This window comes from Ammodytes marinus, assembly GCF_949987685.1.
Source record: "Ammodytes marinus genome assembly, chromosome: 20".
Classification (NCBI taxonomy): Eukaryota; Metazoa; Chordata; class Actinopteri; order Uranoscopiformes; family Ammodytidae; genus Ammodytes; species Ammodytes marinus.
In genome coordinates this window covers 24,618,965-24,640,011 of record NC_137224.1, presented here as the reverse complement: position 1 = coordinate 24,640,011, position 21,047 = coordinate 24,618,965, and the positions used below count along the sequence as shown (strand labels likewise).

General features: G+C 41.2%; 1 protein-coding gene across 3 annotated transcripts in view; it reads right to left on the bottom strand.

Moving 5' to 3' along the window:
- The window catches only part of mtr (5-methyltetrahydrofolate-homocysteine methyltransferase), a 94,772-nt gene that overhangs the window by 9,988 nt on the left and 63,737 nt on the right, over positions 1 to 21,047 (bottom strand). For all 3 annotated transcript variants that reach the window (XM_080049291.1, XM_080049292.1, XM_080049293.1), the window contains 6 exons: positions 14,943 to 15,043; positions 14,800 to 14,867; positions 13,182 to 13,302; positions 8,188 to 8,269; positions 7,935 to 8,033; positions 469 to 544 (listed from right to left, as the gene is read on the bottom strand). In XM_080049291.1, the coding sequence (XP_079905417.1) occupies positions 469 to 544; positions 7,935 to 8,033; positions 8,188 to 8,269; positions 13,182 to 13,302; positions 14,800 to 14,867; positions 14,943 to 15,043 (547 nt within the window). The remainder of the gene's footprint in view (positions 1 to 468; positions 545 to 7,934; positions 8,034 to 8,187; positions 8,270 to 13,181; positions 13,303 to 14,799; positions 14,868 to 14,942; positions 15,044 to 21,047) is intronic.

Genomic DNA, 21,047 nt, shown 5'->3' with positions numbered 1-21,047 from the left:
CGTTCCTTTACACTCGGAACTCGGACATTTCCGACTTGGTAGTTCCGAGTTCCGACCTGTCTGTGTTCCAGTGCATCTGCTCGGGAAAGTATGGACGCCTACAACCTTTCTCATCCAAATAACTAAACGTTAGGCTCTAGCAGGTTACCGTTGCCAGGTACCGGTAGATCCATAGACTACAATATGTAGTGAAGTCGGAAATTTCCGAGCTCCCTGAACGCACCGTCAGAAGCCGGCTCACGACCAAACGTTATGCGATTGGTTGGCTAATCCAGAGTGGCACTGAGCAGATCCAATAGTTTTAAACTTCAACAGACACCCGCCTCCAAGTGAGTGAACGTTTGCCAATTACAGCAATTCCAGACCTTCTGTACAAATCACAGGCTAGTGTTTATTAAACCAAAACACTGATATTGATGATATAATGCTTCAATAACTTTGGAAGTGATGGGTGCAGTGCTAACCTACCTGGTCTGGGCAGAGACAGCCAGTCTATATGTAAAGCCTTCTCTCTGGCCTGGGAGAGAGTCAGATACCGACGATCCTGAAACAACAGAGGGAGAAGGATAGGAAGAAGGCAGGACTTTTGAAGTTATACAGCACATTGCATTGTAAGAAAACATTCAAATACATGTGCAAACATGCAGCCAAACAACAGAACAAAGATGGTGCTGCAGATGGCAGCCGCTCTGTCAAACTAATGTAAAGTGCGTTGGGTCTGTGAAAAGCGCCATATAAGCCTTTAAAAAATAATAATAATAATAATAAAAAAAATATATAATTGACTGTGTGGTAGTTTTACTGTTTTTGTTCATCTCAGAAGTTTATACTTTCTTAAGATAAGACAATGGTGGTAGGTGTTTGACTTCCGGTCCAAGACTTTCAGGGTTTGTTTATAGAGTGTTTCAAGTGGTTTAAGTGTTATCTTATTGGCTTGTGCAAAGCTGGTCAAACAGTATGTGAAATGTGATAATATCATAGCATGCATATATATCTTGGCTGCATCAGTGGTCATTGAATTTCTAATAAAGCGAAAATTCGATAAGTTAAACTTAACTTTACGACCAACTTTTTTTTAAATGAGATTTAAAGGACAGTTGAAAGTCGATTAGAACAGGGGTTCTCAAAGTGGGGTGGTCCGCGAATGAGGGGCCTATAAAAAAAAGAAATTGATTTATTTATTTATTCTTTACTGGCTCAATATAGGCCCCTGATATTTGAAGGCCCAAAGCAATGTTATTTAAAAAAATATATAATTGACTGGCTCATTATAGGCCCCTAACCTTCATGGGGGGGGGGGGGGGGGGGGGTTTAAACCTGTACATTTTTTCTATCTGCTTTTTGGTAATTCTGTGTCTCCAAAATATTCCAGAAAATCGTACTAAATAGCTCACATAGGAAACAGCTGATATAGCCTTAGTTTTCTTCTCAAAATGCACCAGATTGATGCATTTTACATTAAAAAGGTTCACATTTTTATTGCGGGGGGGGCATGCCCCTGGAACCTCCTAGAAGGTCCTGAGTTCCCACCGCAGTCTCACAAATTTATGTGATAGACACTGTATAACCATGAAATCATTTGGTTAATAATCAAAATAAATATTACACATTTGTATTGTAAGACCGCCACTAAGGGGGCCTACGAAACCTCTCAGCCCCAGGGCTGATGATGAAGGTTTCAAAGCATAAATATTCTGAATGTAGACTACACATATTGTTATAAGGAGGCTTATTCGCAGTGACGATAGCAAGGCGTCCTCGGAGGAATTTTCCTGCATGTAAGGGGTCCCTGGCCAGAAAAAGTTTGAGAACCCCTGGATTAGAAGGCCTAGGTATTTGAACTCAGAGACAATTTGTAATTTTACTCCTGACAGTATTATGGCTGGGTCTGGAGTGCTACATCGCTTTTTGGAGAAAAACATGCAGACTGTTTTGGATGTATTTAGTTGAAGGCATGATTGAATAAGCCAAGTTGAGATGCGGTTCAACGCATTGGTGAGTGTTGCTGCAGCCTGAAGTTTATGTGCAGCGTCATCAGCATAAAGCTGAATCTCTACATCAGAGCACACAGAGGGCAAGTAATTTATGTAAAGACTGAACAGAAGTAGACCTAGTATTGACCCTTGTGGGACACCAGTTAATGTATCCAGTGCAGAAGATTTTTGATTTTTGACATTCACACACTGAGTTCTGTTCTTTAAATATGACTCGGACCACTTGAGGGCGTTGTTGGAGAAATTGAATGAGGAGAGTTTTAGAAATTAGTACCTTATGATTTACTGTGTCAAAAGCTTTTCTCAGGTCTAAGAATACAGCCTCAACAGTACCTCCCTTGTCCATTATAGACTTAACCTTTTCAAGTAAGAGGCAATTGGCAATGTCTGCCTGGCACCGTCAAACTCTCTGCGGTCTTCAGGTATCTGCCCTGTGCCAACAGCTCGCTGCTGCGTACTGGTCTCAAGTCTCCTCCAGGCTGGTTATACGGGAAGAGTTTGCGGCCAAACTAGTTTTCACCCCAGCGAGGGATGGCTCTTTGCCTTCAAGCCTTCTGTTGATAGTTTTCCATTTGTCTAATGGCCTGTATGATAGCAGAAGGGGAGTCATCCTCCATCAGTGTTGCAGAGAAGTCATCACTGCCGCTAGCCGAGCCTGGTGAGGTAACGCTTGTTAGCTTGTTCAGCAAAAAGTCACCTTCACTCCCGAAAGATTGTCCAGCGTCTTTTAGCTCTTTTTCTTGGTCTTACCCATCCTAAAAGAGCTTCATGCGTTATTTGCCACTGTCAAAAGGCTTGAAAATTAGCGTTTAAAAAAAATTAGGTGGAGGAGCTGAGTAAAACACAACCTACTCCATGGCCTGCTCACTAGCATCTCCCATTTCTATTAATTTGACTTTAACCAGTACCCAGAGATATAAAATCCACTGCAGTGCAGCACCTATTTTTGTCACACTTCCATTGGGGTACCAAGCCATTCCAAAGGGTCCCTTGTGGAGCTGCACACTGCAGTCCAAGTTGATTGGTTGTTTTTCCTCTTCATTGAATTAATCAGGGGGCTACACTAGGGGTGTGCACGTGTACACGTGTAACCGTTTAGTAAATCATAACCGTTTAGGAAAAATCAATAAACGAAAACCGTTTTTTTTTTTTTTCAAATTTCAAAGTTTTTTAATATGTTCTGGAGACACGCATTTATTGATTTTACATCACTAATAAACTAATTGGGGAGGATAAAAGCTAGTCTGCCGAGAATCTGTCTGTCCCTCGGCGAGTGTGTGTGAGTGAGTGTGTGTATCGGCGCACACACACAGTCGCCGTGCTGGGACTCGACTCACAGCCATGGAAGAGTGATGAAAGATAACCTAAAGATTAAAGTTACCCGGTTGACGTGAACTACGCTTGTAAGTAGCCCGAACATTATAACACTGTTCAACATGCATTTAACGTGGACATGTAGAAAGCGATAGGCTATATTAATCAGGAAATGAATGAAGCGCGATTATGACGGCGAACGTGTGTGTGTGTGTGTGTACCATGGACCTATTATAAGAGGTGTGTAAACGAGCGTAGTTCATGTCAATTGTGTGTTTACAGGCGAACGAACGCGTATGTGTGTGTGTGTGTGCGCGCGCGCGCGCCTACAAGACGGCGGGGGCACGAGGACAATGACGTCACGGTTAACCGTGTACACGAAAAAAAATTTGTTGTGTACACGGTTAGGCATTTTTGTAAACGTTCACACCCCTAGGCTACACCGAGTAGTGCTGCTATGATTTCACCATAGTTATGTAGCTGCAGCAGTGTTGGGAACGTTACTAATTAGTTATAGTTACTCATTACTTGCTCCGAAAAGTAACTGAGTTAGTAACTGAATTACTTTATAATTGAAGTAACTCGTTACCAGGGAAAGTAACTATTTGCGTTAGCCTACTGAAATAAAAAAGAAATTGCTACATGTCAAAGAATTTGGATTTTTCTGAGCAGTTTTCACAAGTCAGTTGAAATGAGTAGAACACACAAGTAGCCTACTTATAGGCTACATAACCTTTGATAAGTATTGCACATAAACAGACAGCAAGATAAGAGGTTTATCCTGCACTTCAAGTAGGCTATTTTGTTCTCAACAAAAGTAAACGTTAAACAGCTGTTGCGACCCGCGAATCGCGTCCGTTTAATAACTTGCATAAATTATAACTTATCGGGAAACTCCAAGCACTTACTCAAAAGGGCAACACACTCAGGGAAAGCTAGTTTCAACCGTGGATTGAAAGGTGGTTACTGCAGTAACTTGCACGCTCACACAACAGAGAGAGAAAGAAAAAGAAACTTCACTAAACAGGCGCTCCGGCTGACTGACGTGACGGCGCTAACTGACAGTTATAATGTCATCCACACTGAATAAAACACATCTTAAAACACTATAAGAAATAACAATTGTTTATCTCGTTGTTAACCCACCCGGTCTCCTCACTAGCAGTTTGTGTAGTATGGAGCCAGGAGTGCGTTCAGATTACACAGTTTATTCAATCAATTCATAGTAACGCACCTGTTACGGCCGGCCATCCCAGGCTCGTTTAGCCGGGGCCAGTAAACATGAAAATAAACCAAAGGAAACCATGAATCCAAGTAATAAGGTGATTTATTACAAAATAATCCCACAACACAACTCAACATAGGAGGCTGCAAATAAAAAGGAAAACGGGAGGAAAACCTGGGGCAGCACAGTTGACTGCAATATTGCCCAGGTCTTCCTCCAGCTAAACTATAACCCCGGCCCCTTTAAACTACGATAAACAAAAAGAACACCGTCTAGCAGCCCCCCATAAGTAAACCAACAAAACTAAGGCGACAACCAGCAGCCGCAGCAGGTCAGCTGCACACCGTCCTACAGGCAGGCAGGGAGAGAGAGTGAGAGACCGGCGCAGGCCAGCCTTTAAGCCCCACCTAATTAGGAGCACCTGCCGCCAATCAAGCTCCAGAGCACCTGAGAGTGAGAGAGTGTAGGAGGGAAGAGAAGGGAGGAGCAAAAAGGTGGGAGCGCATAACACCCCCAACCTAAGTTAGTGTTTTTTTTAACTGGATTTTAATTTTCCCCTGTCATAAACAAAACCCAGACAAAAAAAACACAACAATCGCAGGCCCTGACACACAAGCGCGACAACAGCAGTCCCGCACCCCACCTCGGCCCACCAGCCTCCCAAGACAGTCCTTTGTAGCCTGACCAAAGTCAGCAAAACGCTGAAGCCACAATCCGTTCCATCAGCCCTGTCAGCCACAAGACAGGGAGCGCTCCACGAGCTCAAACCAGGCCCAGCAACCCCATGCTCTAGCCCATACGCCACCTCCCTCCCAAGACGATCCCGCTTGTTAAGGCTCACACTCCAGACATGCCGTTCAATTGGAGAACTACCAGTCTCCACCACAACCACGCCGCCAGCACCCCCAGCACCAGACAGCGCCCCAACAGGTATCTCAGTATCAGCACTGGACAGCGCCACATCACGGGCACAGCCAGGTTTACCAACCACTTTACACCCCTCCTCGGAGAATTCACCGGGCCTAACACCGACCGGACCAGGACCCGTCTCCGCCGAAACAGCGCAACTCACTCCTCCACCCTCCCCAATGGACAACTTGCCAGGGGACGGTGTAGCAGCTACGCTCACTAATTGCGGTTTGGTCATCGCACCTGCAAAAACCCCCCCAGGATTTTTCCGAGCCAACCTAGCGTTACACCCTGCAACCATAGGAACGCCCGTCACTTCAGGCTTGACCAACCCCTTACCACCAGCTAACTCACTTCTCAAACAACGAGACACACCTTCACTCGGAAAATAGGGACGAACAGCCACCTGACCGGAGACCAAACCTGACTCAAGGTACCCTGGCGCGCCCCTGCACTGTGTCTCAGACCCCCGGAAAATGACACCGGACTCCACATCAGACTCACTAGATATAGGCAAGACATCATTTAAAATAAATGACTGATTCTCAGCTGTATCCCTCGGAATGATTAACGGCACTTCCTCCCCCACTTGCTCTAAAGGCACAGCGACCCCCATCAAGAATGGGGCATAATTGTCTAGCTCTGACTCCAGACTCTCAGGAGCCACCTCCGCCACAGGTTTCGAAGTGTTTACACAAACCACTGACTTCACAGCAGGTTTCTTTTCTCCCCGTAAAGCATAACAATTGGCGACTATGTGCCCCGGTTTATTACAATAGAAACACACTGGACGTTCCCGCGTGCCCCGTCCCTCCCGGGTGTGCTTCCCCTCCGCCCCACTAGTAGTGCTGATTTTACACGACTGGACAGAGACATCATAATTGCTCTCAACATGACATTCTTGTGACACCGTTCTCTCAAACACAGCCTTATATCCATATGCTCTCAACACGGCAGCTTTAATTTTGTCAAAATCAAGACTATCGTCAACGGACAACATCGCACAAACCTCTTGTGCCCGACCAGTGAGTACACTCGGCAGCACCAGCGCCCACCAATCACGAGGCCACTTTAAAGTACTTGCGACATGCTCAAAGAGAACAAAGAACTTGTCTACCTCCTCCTCGGAGAAAACCGGAATAAGATCAAGGTGATCGGTAATAAGATCAATGTGTTCGGTAACATCTAGCTCAGCTGGCTGTATAACTGCTGCGTGCTGTGGCACAGCCGCTCTTAACTCCATCTCCTTTAGCCGCAGCATATTCTCCCCCTCCATCTTCCTCATCTCTAACTCGCTGGCGATCTCCTTTTTCTTGACTTCTAATCTACGCATTTCTAGCGCTATCTCGCTCAACCTCACCTGCTTGCTCAAGCCCGCCCCTTTAGACATAGGAGAGGCAGCCGCGCCCCTCTCCACCAACACTCCCTGCTGAACCATAGCAAAAACACAGCTGATCCCCAATCAGCTTCTTTTCCGTCTTACTTACGAAGCGAAACAGAACAAACAGAAAAACACCACAACGCCAGCAACGCGGGAGCAACCCCAGCACTCCCGTCTACCAAAAATAAATCCACAGCGCAGAGCATCAAAACAACAACTGCCCGTGCTCTAAACAAAATTCGGATGATTCCGGATCCCGGACGAGCGCCCATATGTTACGGCCGGCCATCCCAGGCTCGTTTAGCCGGCCAGTAAACATGAAAATAAACCAAAGGAAACCATGAATCCAAGTAATAAGGTGATTTATTACAAAATAATCCCACAACACAACTCAACATAGGAGGCTGCAAATAAAAAGGAAAACGGGAGGAAAACCTGGGGCAGCACAGTTGACTGCAATATTGCCCAGGTCTTCCTCCAGCTAAACTATAACCCCGGCCCCTTTAAACTACGATAAACAAAAAGAACACCGTCTAGCAGCCCCCCATAAGTAAACCAACAAAACTAAGGCGACAACCAGCAGCCGCAGCAGGTCAGCCGCACACCGTCCTACAGGCAGGCAGGGAGAGAGAGTGAGAGACCGGCGCAGGCCAGCCTTTAAGCCCCACCTAATTAGGAGCACCTGCCGCCAATCAAGCTCCAGAGCACCTGAGAGTGAGAGAGTGTAGGAGGGAAGAGGAGGGAGGAGCAAAAAGGTGGGAGCGCGTAACAGCACCGCATTTAACGTTCAGTAACAATAACGGCGTTGTAAGGACGGAAAAACAGTAATTAGTTAGATTAGCCCGTTACTGAAAAAATAACGCTGTTACCTAACGGCGTTATTTGAAACGGCGTTATTCCCAACACTGAGCTGCAGTGGCCCGCGCTGTCAACAGCTCACCCATGAACCACAGACTGTATATACCACAGCTATGGACGTCCAGCATAAACACCGCCTACCAAGTAAGGGTGCTGTCTGCAGTGGAAACACAAGCCAGATCTAGTGTTACCGTGCCAAACCAAATTGTGGTGCTCAGTGGAAACAATGGGTTCTCCTACCAGCCATTCTTACCTTCAAGGAGTCATAGTGCTCTTGTCTGATCTCCTCATATTCCTCTTTCAGGTCCTCAAAGTACTCCTCCCTTACATCCTTATCCAGGAGCTGAGAGCACTGACGCAGGAAGGAGAATGACAATCACACTTAAGTGACTCAAACATCTTTAAAGTCTGTGGCCACATCAACTTATCCATTCTCTGATTATCAAATGCAAACATCATATTATTGCTCCACATGCCAGTAATAGTCTGCAAGTTTATATTCTTACCACCACAACACTCCTGGAGGCATCCAGAACATGGATAACAGGAGAACTGTAGCTAGGGACGATCTTCACTGCTGTATGTGTCCTGTCATACACAAAACACACTAATTACCCAAGAGAGGACTGGAAAGTATCGACCTCTTTTGTAGTTAGCAGGGGAAATACTACTTACAAAAACAAATAACATAATGGATTGGATGGAAGTTTGAATTTCTTTTATTTATTTATTTTTTACAGTAGAGTACAGTTATTTTGTGTATTGTTTTTTGGAAAAGAAATTCTTCTAATCCAAAGCATCATGAAAACATCACTTAGTGTCCAACGTGCAGCCACATGACTCCAGTGATGCACATAACCATAAAGTGCTTCTTTTCCCATTTTTTTATTTTTTATTAAAGATTATTTCTTTATTTCAGGGTTCGTACAGCTTTTTAAGAGTAAAATTCAAGCACTTTTCCAGCACTATCAAGATAACATGTCAACTTTTTCAAGGAAGACGAAGCTTTAAATATACAGTATATAAATAAATGCTTATGATTTCATACATTGCCTTATCTGTAAAATGGGAGTGTTCATATAATGTATATGGACAATCACCAATTTGCAGTATGGCCCTAAGGAGACCTTTATCAGTTTAGTTCATATGCCCAAAATGACCATCAATCAGGTTAATAACAACATGACTATACAGGTGATCATATTATTAGAATATCATGGAAAATGAATTGGAATTGAGGCAATAATTAATTCAAAAGGGGCCCAAACCACGTACTGAGTACATATCGATGATTATACTTTATATAGGGCCGACATTTCTGTATTTAAAATCCCTTTTTTATTGATTTTTATGTAATATTAAAATGTTCAGAGATTTTGAACTTGGGGTTTTCATAAGCTGTAAACCATAATAGATACATGTATAACAAATGAAGGCTTGAAATATCTCACTTTACATGTAATGAGTATATAATATTTTAGTTTCACCTTTTAAGTTGAATTACTGAAATAAATGAACTTTTGCACGATATTCTAATTTTTCGAGTTTCACCTGTAGGCCTACTTGAGCAATATCACATGAGATGGAGCATATTGTCACTATATCAGTGCTGCTGTGATTCAGTTGAAAATGCCATAATGATAATCAATAGGTCTAGAAGTAGGAAATGGTTACTAATTAATAACTTATTTCCCACACACACACACACACACAGGCCCGCCGACACAAATGGCTGGGCCCCTGAAAACCTCCTGTCAATGGGACCCCCTTACTCTTACTTCACTTGTATCAATGTGTGTGTGTGTGTGTGTGTGTGTGTGTGCGCTCATCCCTAAATAAACACATACATGTATTTGTAGATAGACTAACTAGCTTATCAACTAGGGACATGCAGAGAGAGTTTGGGGAACAGTAGCTCAAGTGAGAAAAAGGACTCTTTTGTGATTATTATACTGTATATGTTTTTAAAAATAGTAGCACATTTCTGACTTACTTACCAATTTATTGTAATACGCTAAAACTCACGCAATTGCTTAATATTCAACAGATTTTTACAAAATAACATTGGTTTTCTTGAGTATTCACTAGGTTTATCACAGGAGCAGGCAACAACAAAGGACACTATTACAGACATTGCCTATGCTGCGGGCCGCCCCTGAGGTGCAGTAAAGAACTGGTCAGACATCCTTATGGTGTGACACCTGGGTCTGGTTGTCTATGCAGTATGTTCAGTAGGTGACATGAAACTCATGGAACATTTTTCAAATTGTACCTGGCTGCTGGCATCAACCTGAAGACATAGATCAAAGACTTTGGACCTTGTTGTCCCCAAAGGGAAATTCTTTAACACAAAAATGTACGTTAAGAAATTTAAACCTGTTTGTAGACACAGGAAAACAACAGAGTAATTACCTTGTCAACTTTATAAGAATGTTTTCTGTTTTACCTGAGGGGTCCAAATACTTTTCACAATTCATAGAATAACACCCAGACACAAGTAGCAGGACGACTCAGGTAAAATAATCCAGCCAAAACTGTACAACAATATATCAAAACCAAATTTTGTAACCATATGGCACAAAAAAGTAAAGGAAATGAATACATTAAAGAACTACATTTATCTGATATGGAGACACCAGAATTAATCAAGGAAATAATTTTACTGTAACTCAAACTTAAAAAGCTCTTCAAGACTAGATTATTTTTTGAGAGTTCAAATTAAATGGAGGCTGGGCTGAAAGATTCTAAAATTCCTGGGAGAACAAATTGATATTTATTTTTTGATTAACACATTACTACAACTAGGTGGGAAGCCAACAAGGCTTACTGTATAAGGGGTCAAATTATAAAAGTTCCCTGGCCAGCCTCCATTCCCCCTCAGCTCAGTTTTGTGGTACCCAGTCCACCTGCCCTGGGTAAGGGTGGGGGAGTATGTTATGATGTCTAAAAGGTTTGTTTATGTTTACTAACCACGTTAATATTTGTCTCTCAGAGCCAGTGCCCCGTCTAGCCCGTTCCCCGAAATGTCAAAATCGTAAATATAAACAGCTAATGGCTCTGAGCCAGGCTTTTTAAAATTGGTGTTAGCGACTTTTTTTCAGCGTGCCGTGCACACAGGACGGACATGAAGCAGAGGGTAGCAGAGGAATAGATATTGGCATTTTACCCAAGTTACAATATTTAAAATGTTTGTTTTGTTATGGTTGTGCAAGTTTTAAATGGTTATAGTGAATATTTCTGTTAAAAATAATGTTAGGCTCAGTTAGGTTCTTGGCCTCTAAAGACCATGGGCCCCCCAAGGGCTGGGCCCTAGAAAGCTTTCCCACTTTCTACCCCTTATGGGCGGCCCTGCACACACACACACACACACACACACACACACACACACACACACACACACACACACACACACACACTACATGTAAGAATAACAAAGGGCAAATACAGCCTTTGCACCCCTTTTTTTCCCCGGGCTGAATTATAACAATATGTATAAATGTATGCCTGGATATTATATATTTAAATACATTCTTGAGCTTGTGTATGACCAGACATTTTCAATATTGCTAGGTTTCCAGATTACAGTTTGTGTATGTTGGTGTGTTGCCAAAAAGTGATCCTCCCAAAAAGGGCTTTCAGTCAAATAAAAAAAGGTATTTAAGCCAATATATGTCCATGATTTCAGAACGTAAATGGGACTAAGTGGGCTCTGGTCCAATAAAGCATCAGTACAAATATGGCGACATAGCGTTAACATGCTGAGACTGTGGACTGAAATCACTTGACAGCAAAGACCGTTCTCGACTTCGACAACTTCACAAAATTAAAATGTTGGATCTTGGTTCTGTAACTAATCTCACTACAGTGTGACTAATGGATTAGGTTATAGGCCTACAACTTGTTATGGGAGCTGCATCGAGCTAACCCCGCTGAGTGTAACATCACGTTACAATGAAGTAACCCCCAAGCTTACGTTATCTAGCTAACAACATGGATTTGGAGCAATACACTATTGAGAACTAGCTGGTCAGCTAATTGCTAACGGTGTTGAGCATCAATTTAGCATGCTATTTATTTGTATCAACAAGTCGTTAACACATACAAACTCGGGATTTGGTGCAACTTACAAAAAAGAACACGAATGAACTGTCATCCAGAGTGACATTGTCCGATAAATTTTAACGAAAAAAAAATCTAAACTGATTTACCTTTGGCATGACTTCTAAGTGCCGAATCGATTCCCCCATTGTGTAGCCTGCTACAGCTGGAGGTACTTTTTGCAGCCGTACAGTAGCCTATGCCTGCCGGTTATTAGGGCCTCGTCATAACCAAATAGAAACGGATATCTGGTATGGTAATCGGGAGCAAACAATAGGTCCATGAGCAGCGACTCGTGGTTCTGGATAATTCTTGGAGCGATCGCCAGGTGTGGCGCGTGCGCCAGGAAAGAAAACACGGGGAGCAACTGCACTCGTGCATACAAGACGTTGGCGAAGAAAACATTGCGACAGATTTTTTTTTTATTTACATAATAAAAAAATTAGTTGAATTACGACACTGGTCAATAAAGAGAAAATCCAGCATTTTCCAGCACAGTGTTCAGATTTCAAGCACATTTCAAACCTTGAAAACACTCGATTGAAAATCAAGCATTTTCCAGACTTTCAAGCATCTGTACGAACCCTGTTATTTATAGTGCAGAGAGACAGAGACAGTACTTAAGCACGGTACACTCCTTTGTCCCTGGCCTGTTTGGAAGAGGTCTTCAGCACGGTACGGCTGCTCATGTACGAGCTCTCGTACGAGCATAGAAAGCATGCAGATGTCAATTTAAATGTGATGGTTAATTTTTTTTAAAGCAGGAAGGTTCGCGTTGGTCTTATATGGAGGTGGAATGTTTGCTGCAAATTGGACTGGATGAAAATATTAAAAAACCATTGGTTACAACTAGGGGTTTGCACGTGTACAGGTGTAAACGTGTAACCGGTTAGTAAATCATAACCGTTCAATAAGCGAAATCAATAAGCGAGAACCTATCTTTTTTTCTTTTTTTTTAAGTTTGGAAAATGACTTAATTTATTTCCAGGAGGAGGCAGGGGGACGTGAGCTTCTGTAGGCTACTAATGCAAATAACACAACACATTAATTGTGTTTGGTTACAAAATGTATTCCTTTCTATAACTGCTCCACCTTCAGTTACACTTTAGTTTTCATCTCCTGTCGAACAGCTGGTCCGCTCTGCTGATCGGCTCGAGAGACAACAGGAGTCAGTCTAAAGACAGATGATCACTTGGAAGTCAAAAACACAAAAGTATGAACTAAAGGCCTTTCTCTGTCTATCTGTCTACCTGTCTTTTTCTCTCAACTGCACACTGTCACCCCAACAGCATCGGCGAATACATTTTAAAAAGACGTCGACCCCTCCCTCCCGTACGTTTGAAGGTGATTCTGATTAGCTGAGAGCACCTGTTACTTATAACATATACTGAGCATGTCTTACTTTGATGTGGTGGCTCCTCCAATCAGCAGTGGTGTTGTCATCCCCAGTCTCTCCATCTCTTTGGCCACATAGATCATCTCATCCAGAGAGGGCGTGATCAGACCAGACAAACCAATGATATCTGCACAAACACAGGGAAGGAAAGCCAACATTACTGCTGCCGCCATTACCAAACAAGAACTATTCATATAGCCAAAATAATGCCAATCATTTGCATTTCTAACGGTACAGGGTAAATTATTTAACAGTGAGGTTTAGAGATCCCAGGATGATATGAAAACTAAAAGGTGTATTTTTCTGGTTTTGCTCATTTCAATACTTAAAAGATGCTGTAAGCGGAATGGTCCTTATAGCTAACTTCCTGTCAGTGACTGCAGTTAGCAGTCCCCTCGCTCGTCCCTGCGTCACCACATTAATGCACTGCGGTTTTCAAGCAGCATGTTATCTAGCATCATCTCAGATCCACAAGTGTGATAAAATAGTATAGTAGATTTTATTTGGACATGGACATGATAATGTCATTGGACGAAATAGATGCATTCTTTACAGTGTATTAGCATAAATGCTAGTTTACAACACCTGTCCAGGTGATAAAAACCATCAAAACAGACCTTGGGAAGGATGTTTACCTGCTCCGCCATTGTAGGCGCATACACATTCACCCATCTGTTGCTCTGGCGTGCACCGGCAGTGAGACCATGGAGTGTATATACTATATATGAGTGAGACGCGTGTCGGTTTGTAGCGTTCTCTCTTCTGATTGGATAAAAATTTCGGGATACTACAGTAACTTTATTTGCCGATTACATGCAAAGTAGCTGACTGAGAGATCGGCTTTATGAAACGTGGACATTATGTAAGTGATCACTGTATGAATAAAGAGCGATTTTACACTTATATTAACATAAATAAACTACTTACTTCACCTTTAAAGGTATGAATTGTAAGTAGGGCCCGACCAATTTATCGGCCGGCCGATAATATCGGTCGATTATCGCATATTTCGGAATTATCGGCATCGGCCGTTTTAAAAAAAATTTTTTTTTAAAGCAATCATGTGTGAAATGTATTGCTGGCCTGGAGGTAGCCTAAACGAATAGCATTAATGCTATAGCCTATTTACAGCAGCAGCAGTAGCAGGTGTGTTGTAATACATTGGATTAATTTACACTTGAGGCATCGGTCATCGCTTGACTGTTAATAATAATAATTGATAGAATTTATATGGTGCTTTTTTTGAGGTCATCATCATAGAGAATCATACATGTCGAAAAAGAAAACAAAATACAGAAACATTTAAATAAGGTTTGGAGTGGAGTCAGGTGTCATTATGCTTCCTTAAAGAGGTGAGTTTTGAGTTGACTTTTGAATGAGTTTATTGAGTCTGAGATGCTGATGTTTGGGGGGAGGGAGTTCCAGAGGGTTGGGTGCAGTAAGATAAAATGCATAATGTCTGAATTTAGACATATTTGTTACACTTAATTTTTTTTAGACAATATATATTTTGGGGATTTAGATTTTTTTTTTATCGGCCGATTTAGTGCAATCCAAAATCAATATCGGTCGGGCCCTAATTGTAAGTATCTCACACAGGCAGAATCTATTCTTTAAACTGTACCTGCTTTATGGCTGATGGCCTCTCGGAGGATCTTGTCACAGGAAACCATCACACCCAGGTCGATCACTCTGAGACACAAGTTACATTCAAACCAATGGACAACAGTCACTCAAGATAAACCCAGAGCAGCAAACTAATTTTACCTGAAGTTGTTGCAACCCAGCACCACACCTACGATGTTCTTGCCAATATCATGGACATCTCCCTTCACCGTGGCCAGAACTATGGTGCCCTGATAGGGATCCTAAAGACCAAAGAGAAGGCTTTACAACAAGTCAAGGACCAGAGAACAGCAGGAAATCTGTAAATTTTTGGACGTTTTAGGATTTCATTCAAACTTTATTTATACTGGAGAGATCATCTTTGAGGGGTGACCCTCATTTCTAATGATGTTGAGTCAACCTGCATTTTTATTTATTTTTGAATACTTTATTTATAGATTTTTTTATGAACATAAACTATGAAAAAACACTGGGAAAAGGAATACAAAAATAAAAGATAAAATAAAATTAACAAACATGGCGTACTCAACTATACACGTTTCTATGTCAAATGTTTAACAGAAAATAAGAAGTCACATTCTCCTTAATAAAATTTTATTTTTTTGCAGAATACTTCATCGTTAAGTTAGTAAGAATTAAATCGACAATTTTAACAGGGCTTTTCTCATCCAATATCGATGCCAACGGTGACAGGACTATGGTCTGAGATGAATCTTTTATGGTATTTTGATGCAGGGATTGCTGAATCCAGTTTAGAATCCACTAAAAAGTTGTCTATTCTTGTATAGGTGCCATGAACTTGCGAAAATAATGGGTATTCTCATTCGGTAGGATGCTGAATTTTTCAAATATCGAGAAGGATAAGGGATTTCATCAGATTATTTAATACAACTGTAGAGTCCAAAGGGTCAACTGGGCGAGAAGAAGATCTATCCATAAATGTATCTAAAATGCAGTTAAAGTCTCCACCTGCTATCAAGCTTGTTGTTGATAAGTCAGGAATGAAACAAAAAAAAAAACACGGAAAAAGCCTGGATTATCAAAGTTTGGTGCATATATTTTTCAGTGTTTGACACTATCGACCATGAAATACTCCTGGACCGGTTGAAAAACCTGTTTGGCGCTTACAGAACTAGCCCATGCCTGGCTGAAATCCAACCTATCCAGTAGAACTCACTGTATCTCCTACAACAACATTACATCCATATTCACTCAAGTGAGTACATCAAGGTTCTGTTCTTGGACCGCTGCTTTTTTCTCTGTATATATCACCGATAGGTCAAATCAGTGGTGTAGTCTAGTTTTTTGTAGTGGGTATACTGTGATGATTCCTTCCTAGCCTCTTCTTGAATATGCAGCATAGCATTTGTACATTAAACATATGGCTTACACCGTGGTTAGTTTACAATTTTGTTGTTTCTGCATTAGGTGCAGCAAAGGCAAAACACATTTTACACCTAAGCCTGCCTTTAGAAACACAGAGTTTAGGATTTCTATTCCCAAATGAAATTGGGGGGGTATGGGGGTCTCCCGCCGTTTTTTATTTATATTAAAATAAATTTCCCACCCTCTGGTGACACTACAATAGAAAAACAGAAGAATCAGTAAGTCTGTTCTAGGCCCTTGTAGGGGGATCCGGGGGTATGCCCCCCCGGGAGATTTTTTTTTACCTTTTTTAAGTGAAATGCATGAATCTGGTGCACTTTGAGAGGAAAATTAAGAGGCTTAATCTGCAGAATTGTGTGAACAAATAATTTGGAGACACTGGGCCGGATGAATTAGAAGCTATTGAAGAAAGACACTTGGATTGTCCATAAAAATATTAATTTAAAATAAAATATTATGCAGGGTCCTCTGAGATGGGCTTGGTGCTCTTTTTCTTTTACGGGACATATTTCTCTGTAATACAGTGAATGCATTTAAATGCAGTGAGAGGAACTAAGCAGTAGAACTCTGTTGTCCAGCTATCTTTTTTTCCACAGACGAGGCGGAAATAGGCTATAGACTATACACAGTGCATGTGCAACAGAGGGCAGTCCCATTTCCATTTTTCTTTTAATAAACTCAATACACACTGTGCATGGACGTGAACGTGATCAATTAACCTCGGATTATCTCCCAGATGAACTGATTCAAGTATTAGGCTATTAACTATCCAGACCAACACATTGTATTCCACATTGTTTTGTATGGTACATAACATTTGCATAATATGATGTTGATATCAAACATAGCCTACAAACTAAAAAAAAAAAAAAAAAAAAGTGCATGAGTTGACGGGGTGAATCAATCGCCACCTAAGCCTATGAAAACTGCACTGATGATCCGATCTTGAAGTGCTCGCAAAAGTAAATATGAATTTCAGACCGGTTATGCAAACTGAGAATATTACTTTTTCCTCATTGGGAGAAAATAAGTCCCTGCGCGCTTTTGGTGTGCTCTGACAGCACCGTGTGCGTCTCCCGAGGGGACTACTGAGCTGAATGTTGCGTCGCGCTGCGAGTATTTTCGGGTTGGACATCGCCCTTTCTTTTACCCAACCGTTCGCAATGAAACGGGCCGTGGGGTAATGCCTGGTCCCGCTTATCTAATATAAGTCCATTGCGACTTCCACAGGGACACAGCTGCGCACAGGTTGAATTTATGAATGAAAGTATGACAGTTGAGTTTTGTCACTATATCGAATTTGTTACGTGTCATTTCGCATTTCTTAGTGGGCATACGTAAATGCTGGAGCTTTCTTAGTGGGTATACTGCGTATACCTGCGTATCACATAGACTACACCACTGGGTCAAATAATACGTAGCTTTGGGGTCAATTTCCACTGCTACGTGGATGATACTCAGCTATATGTCCCGGTTTAAGTTAATGATAGTACTCAAATAGCTTATTTAGAGGCTTGCTTGTTCGCTGTAAAAAGCTGGATGACACAAGTTTCTACTCCTGAATTCAGATAAAACTGAATTGTTATTAGTTGGTCTAGTGCACGTTAGAAATCAGCTTGAGCAACTGACAATTAATTCAAGAAAAAGATATTTCGCAATTTATAATTTCTTTGCAAGGACATCTTTAATAGAAGCACATGTCCTGTAAGGCACAAAATAATAGGTTATGGGCCAGTTTCACAGACATGGATTAAGCCTAGTCCTGGACTAAATGGAATTTTGAATGGAGATTGTCCATTGAAAGTACAATTTAGTCCAGAACTAGGCTTAATCCATGTCTGCGAAACCGGCCCTATATGTCTGGACGTTATTGCAGTAGCTGATTCCGTTTGAAGAACACTGTATGTGTTTGAAATGTTCAGTTATTGTCATTCTTTCCACAGTCGAAATACAAAGAGTAAGTAGGGAGTAGTTTATCTTTCAGAATCAGGACAGAAAAAGGACACAAAGCTATTGATGTAAACACTTTTTAAAAGGCTCTTTAAAAGGATTGAACCGTCCGCCTCACCGGTTAATCTCACCGACAGTGATGTCAACGCTCAGCCTTTCGTCTTACAAGTAGGGCTGTCAAGCGATTAAAATAATTAATCTAATTAATTACAGGCTCTGTGATTAATTAATCTAAATTAATCGCATACTTATATGACACTTTTATACCTGTTTGTAAACAGCTGTATAGCGTACTACAGTTTGTCTCTCTCTCTTTCTCTCTCTCTCTCTCGCTCGCTCTCCGTCTCTCGTAACTTCTGTCTCCTCCCCTCGGCCAGCTTTATACATGAACTAGCGCCGAATTTTCTCAAAAAAACAAGCAGACAAATGACGACTTTCCATCTCCCACAACAGACAGCGCTGCACTGCCACCATTTCGTAGCCTACTCATAGGCAAAAATATTGACACACACACACACACACACACACACACACACACACACACACACACACACACACACACACACACACACACACACACACACACACACACACACACACACACACACACACACACACACACACACACACACACACACACACACACACACACACACACACACACACACACACACACACTCGTTTAAGTGCGAGACAGCTAGCAAACAAAATTGGAGGAAGATCGAGAGATAGGCCTACTGTTTTGAACCTATAGCCTACATTGTTGCACCCACTAAATCAATAATGCACGGACACTGCGGAGAATTAGTAAGATGTCTTTCTACCTTCATGTTTATTTGCCGAAGCATCCCATAAACCGTCCATAGAGCCCTCGAGTCGGCCCCTTTCCCCTGCTTCACTCTTTACATTTCTCCCTTTTACCCGCGCGCCCGGCCCGGCAACATGGACATATAAAATCTACAGGTGCAGCTCCGCACCACTTTTGCACCGGGTCAAAGGGCATTATAGAAGTGCGATTAATCTGCGTTAATTTTTTTAATCGCGTTAATTTTTCTGTGATTAATTAATCGAAATTAACGTGTTAATTTGACAGCCCTACTTACAAGTAAACAGTAGTTAAAGTTAGAATCGGATGAGATATTCAATGCATTGTGAAGTGCTTTCAGCTTCATGTAAATTCATGGACAGCAGACATCTAGTAGTAGTGCACTGCCCAGGACTAAACACTTGGCTGTATGTGCCATGTCATGATATGAAGGCTTACATGAATTGTTGGTGGTTTTATGTGGTCATGATGTGACTCATAACTTTGCAGGATTTGCATTTAAGAGCCACAGTTTGCTAAGGTATAATTTAATGATACATCAGTGATTCTTGAGAAGTGGGACAAAACAGGGTGCAATGTTGAAAAAAAAACCCTATGTTTAGGCAAATTAAATTACATGTATGTATCCAACATATACTAAGCTACTGAGCTAAGCTTTGACACAACCTCCCAGCTTTTGTCCTTTTTATCAAAATGGGCTTTTTACCTTGCCATTCCATTTTGTGTTAACACCGTCAGACACCAAAAACACGAATTAATTTTCCCTCAATTTATGCTTGACCCATGAGATGTATAGTGATCACAAATATTCACCAAGACTGACAGAGGCCGCAAAAAATATTTTCAAAATGTAGATGAATAAACATTTTTTATATCGATTTTCCTCTATGTTCTTCAGTTGAACTGTGTAATAGAATTTTTACTTTAATATTAACAGCAATCAAGATATGACCAACCATTCCTCAACAACTATGAAATATCATTATGCAATATTATCAAAATAATATAAATCTGACGGAGTTGACACATATCTGACAGATTTGACAAGTATATCTGACGGAGTTGACAAGTATATCTTATGGATTTGACATATCTGATGGCAGTGACAAAAACCCAGATGTAGTCATTTTAACCATCAATTATCAATAACAGTGATTTTATAACAGCATATTATTGGTTGAGCGTTAATTCAAGATTCACATTACAGTCTTTCAATCAGACTTGCTCTAACACACTCGCACTAAATCGCCTCATTTTGTATATCATCCTGTACTTTTTTAAGAATCATCCATGACAAAAGAAGATTGTGAGTTTCCATAAATACAGTATTAGAAAACTAAACCCTATTTCTATATTTAATATCATTATAATAACTTGAAAACCAACTAAATATGATGCATTCACATTGAACGTTAACTCCGTCATTGGCTTGTCACCACCGTCAGACAGGAAATCTGACGGAGTTGACATCTGACGGTGTTGACATATTTAACGTTTCTTAAACAAAACAAATGGAGTTTATCTAGTAGCCATTTGGTTTTTCTGTTGATGATAGGTGCTAGTATGAACTACTTCAGGTTATATAAAGTTGTCAAAACATTTCAAATAACTTCTTCCGAATTTGTAAGTCGGTGTTGACATATGGTTGTGACGCCGGACTTTCAAGATTTGGAATGTAAAATATTCTAAAACTACAACACTTATCAGAGCATGTCTGACTCTAATGTACTCTGCAGAGGTAGAATGTGACAAGAGGTCCGTCATGTGACAGCTGCTTTTTTTGCCTGATTTTATTACATTTTAATCGATTGTCTGACGGTGGTGACAAAAAGTGTCCCACCACTTACAAACCTTATAAAACATGAATGTGTTGAAGAAAAACTGTTTTTATTGATATGAGAGATTACTTAGTGTTGCTTTTGATGAAAAAAGCCCTTTAATTATTAAAATACATTTTTAATAGGTTTTATTGAATATGAAAGATTGAAACCTTCTCTGTGGACACACTGTTTTGGACGTTGTGAGAAGACAAAAAGTGTCATATATTTGACGTAAAAATGATAAAATTGAATTTAAGGGTATAA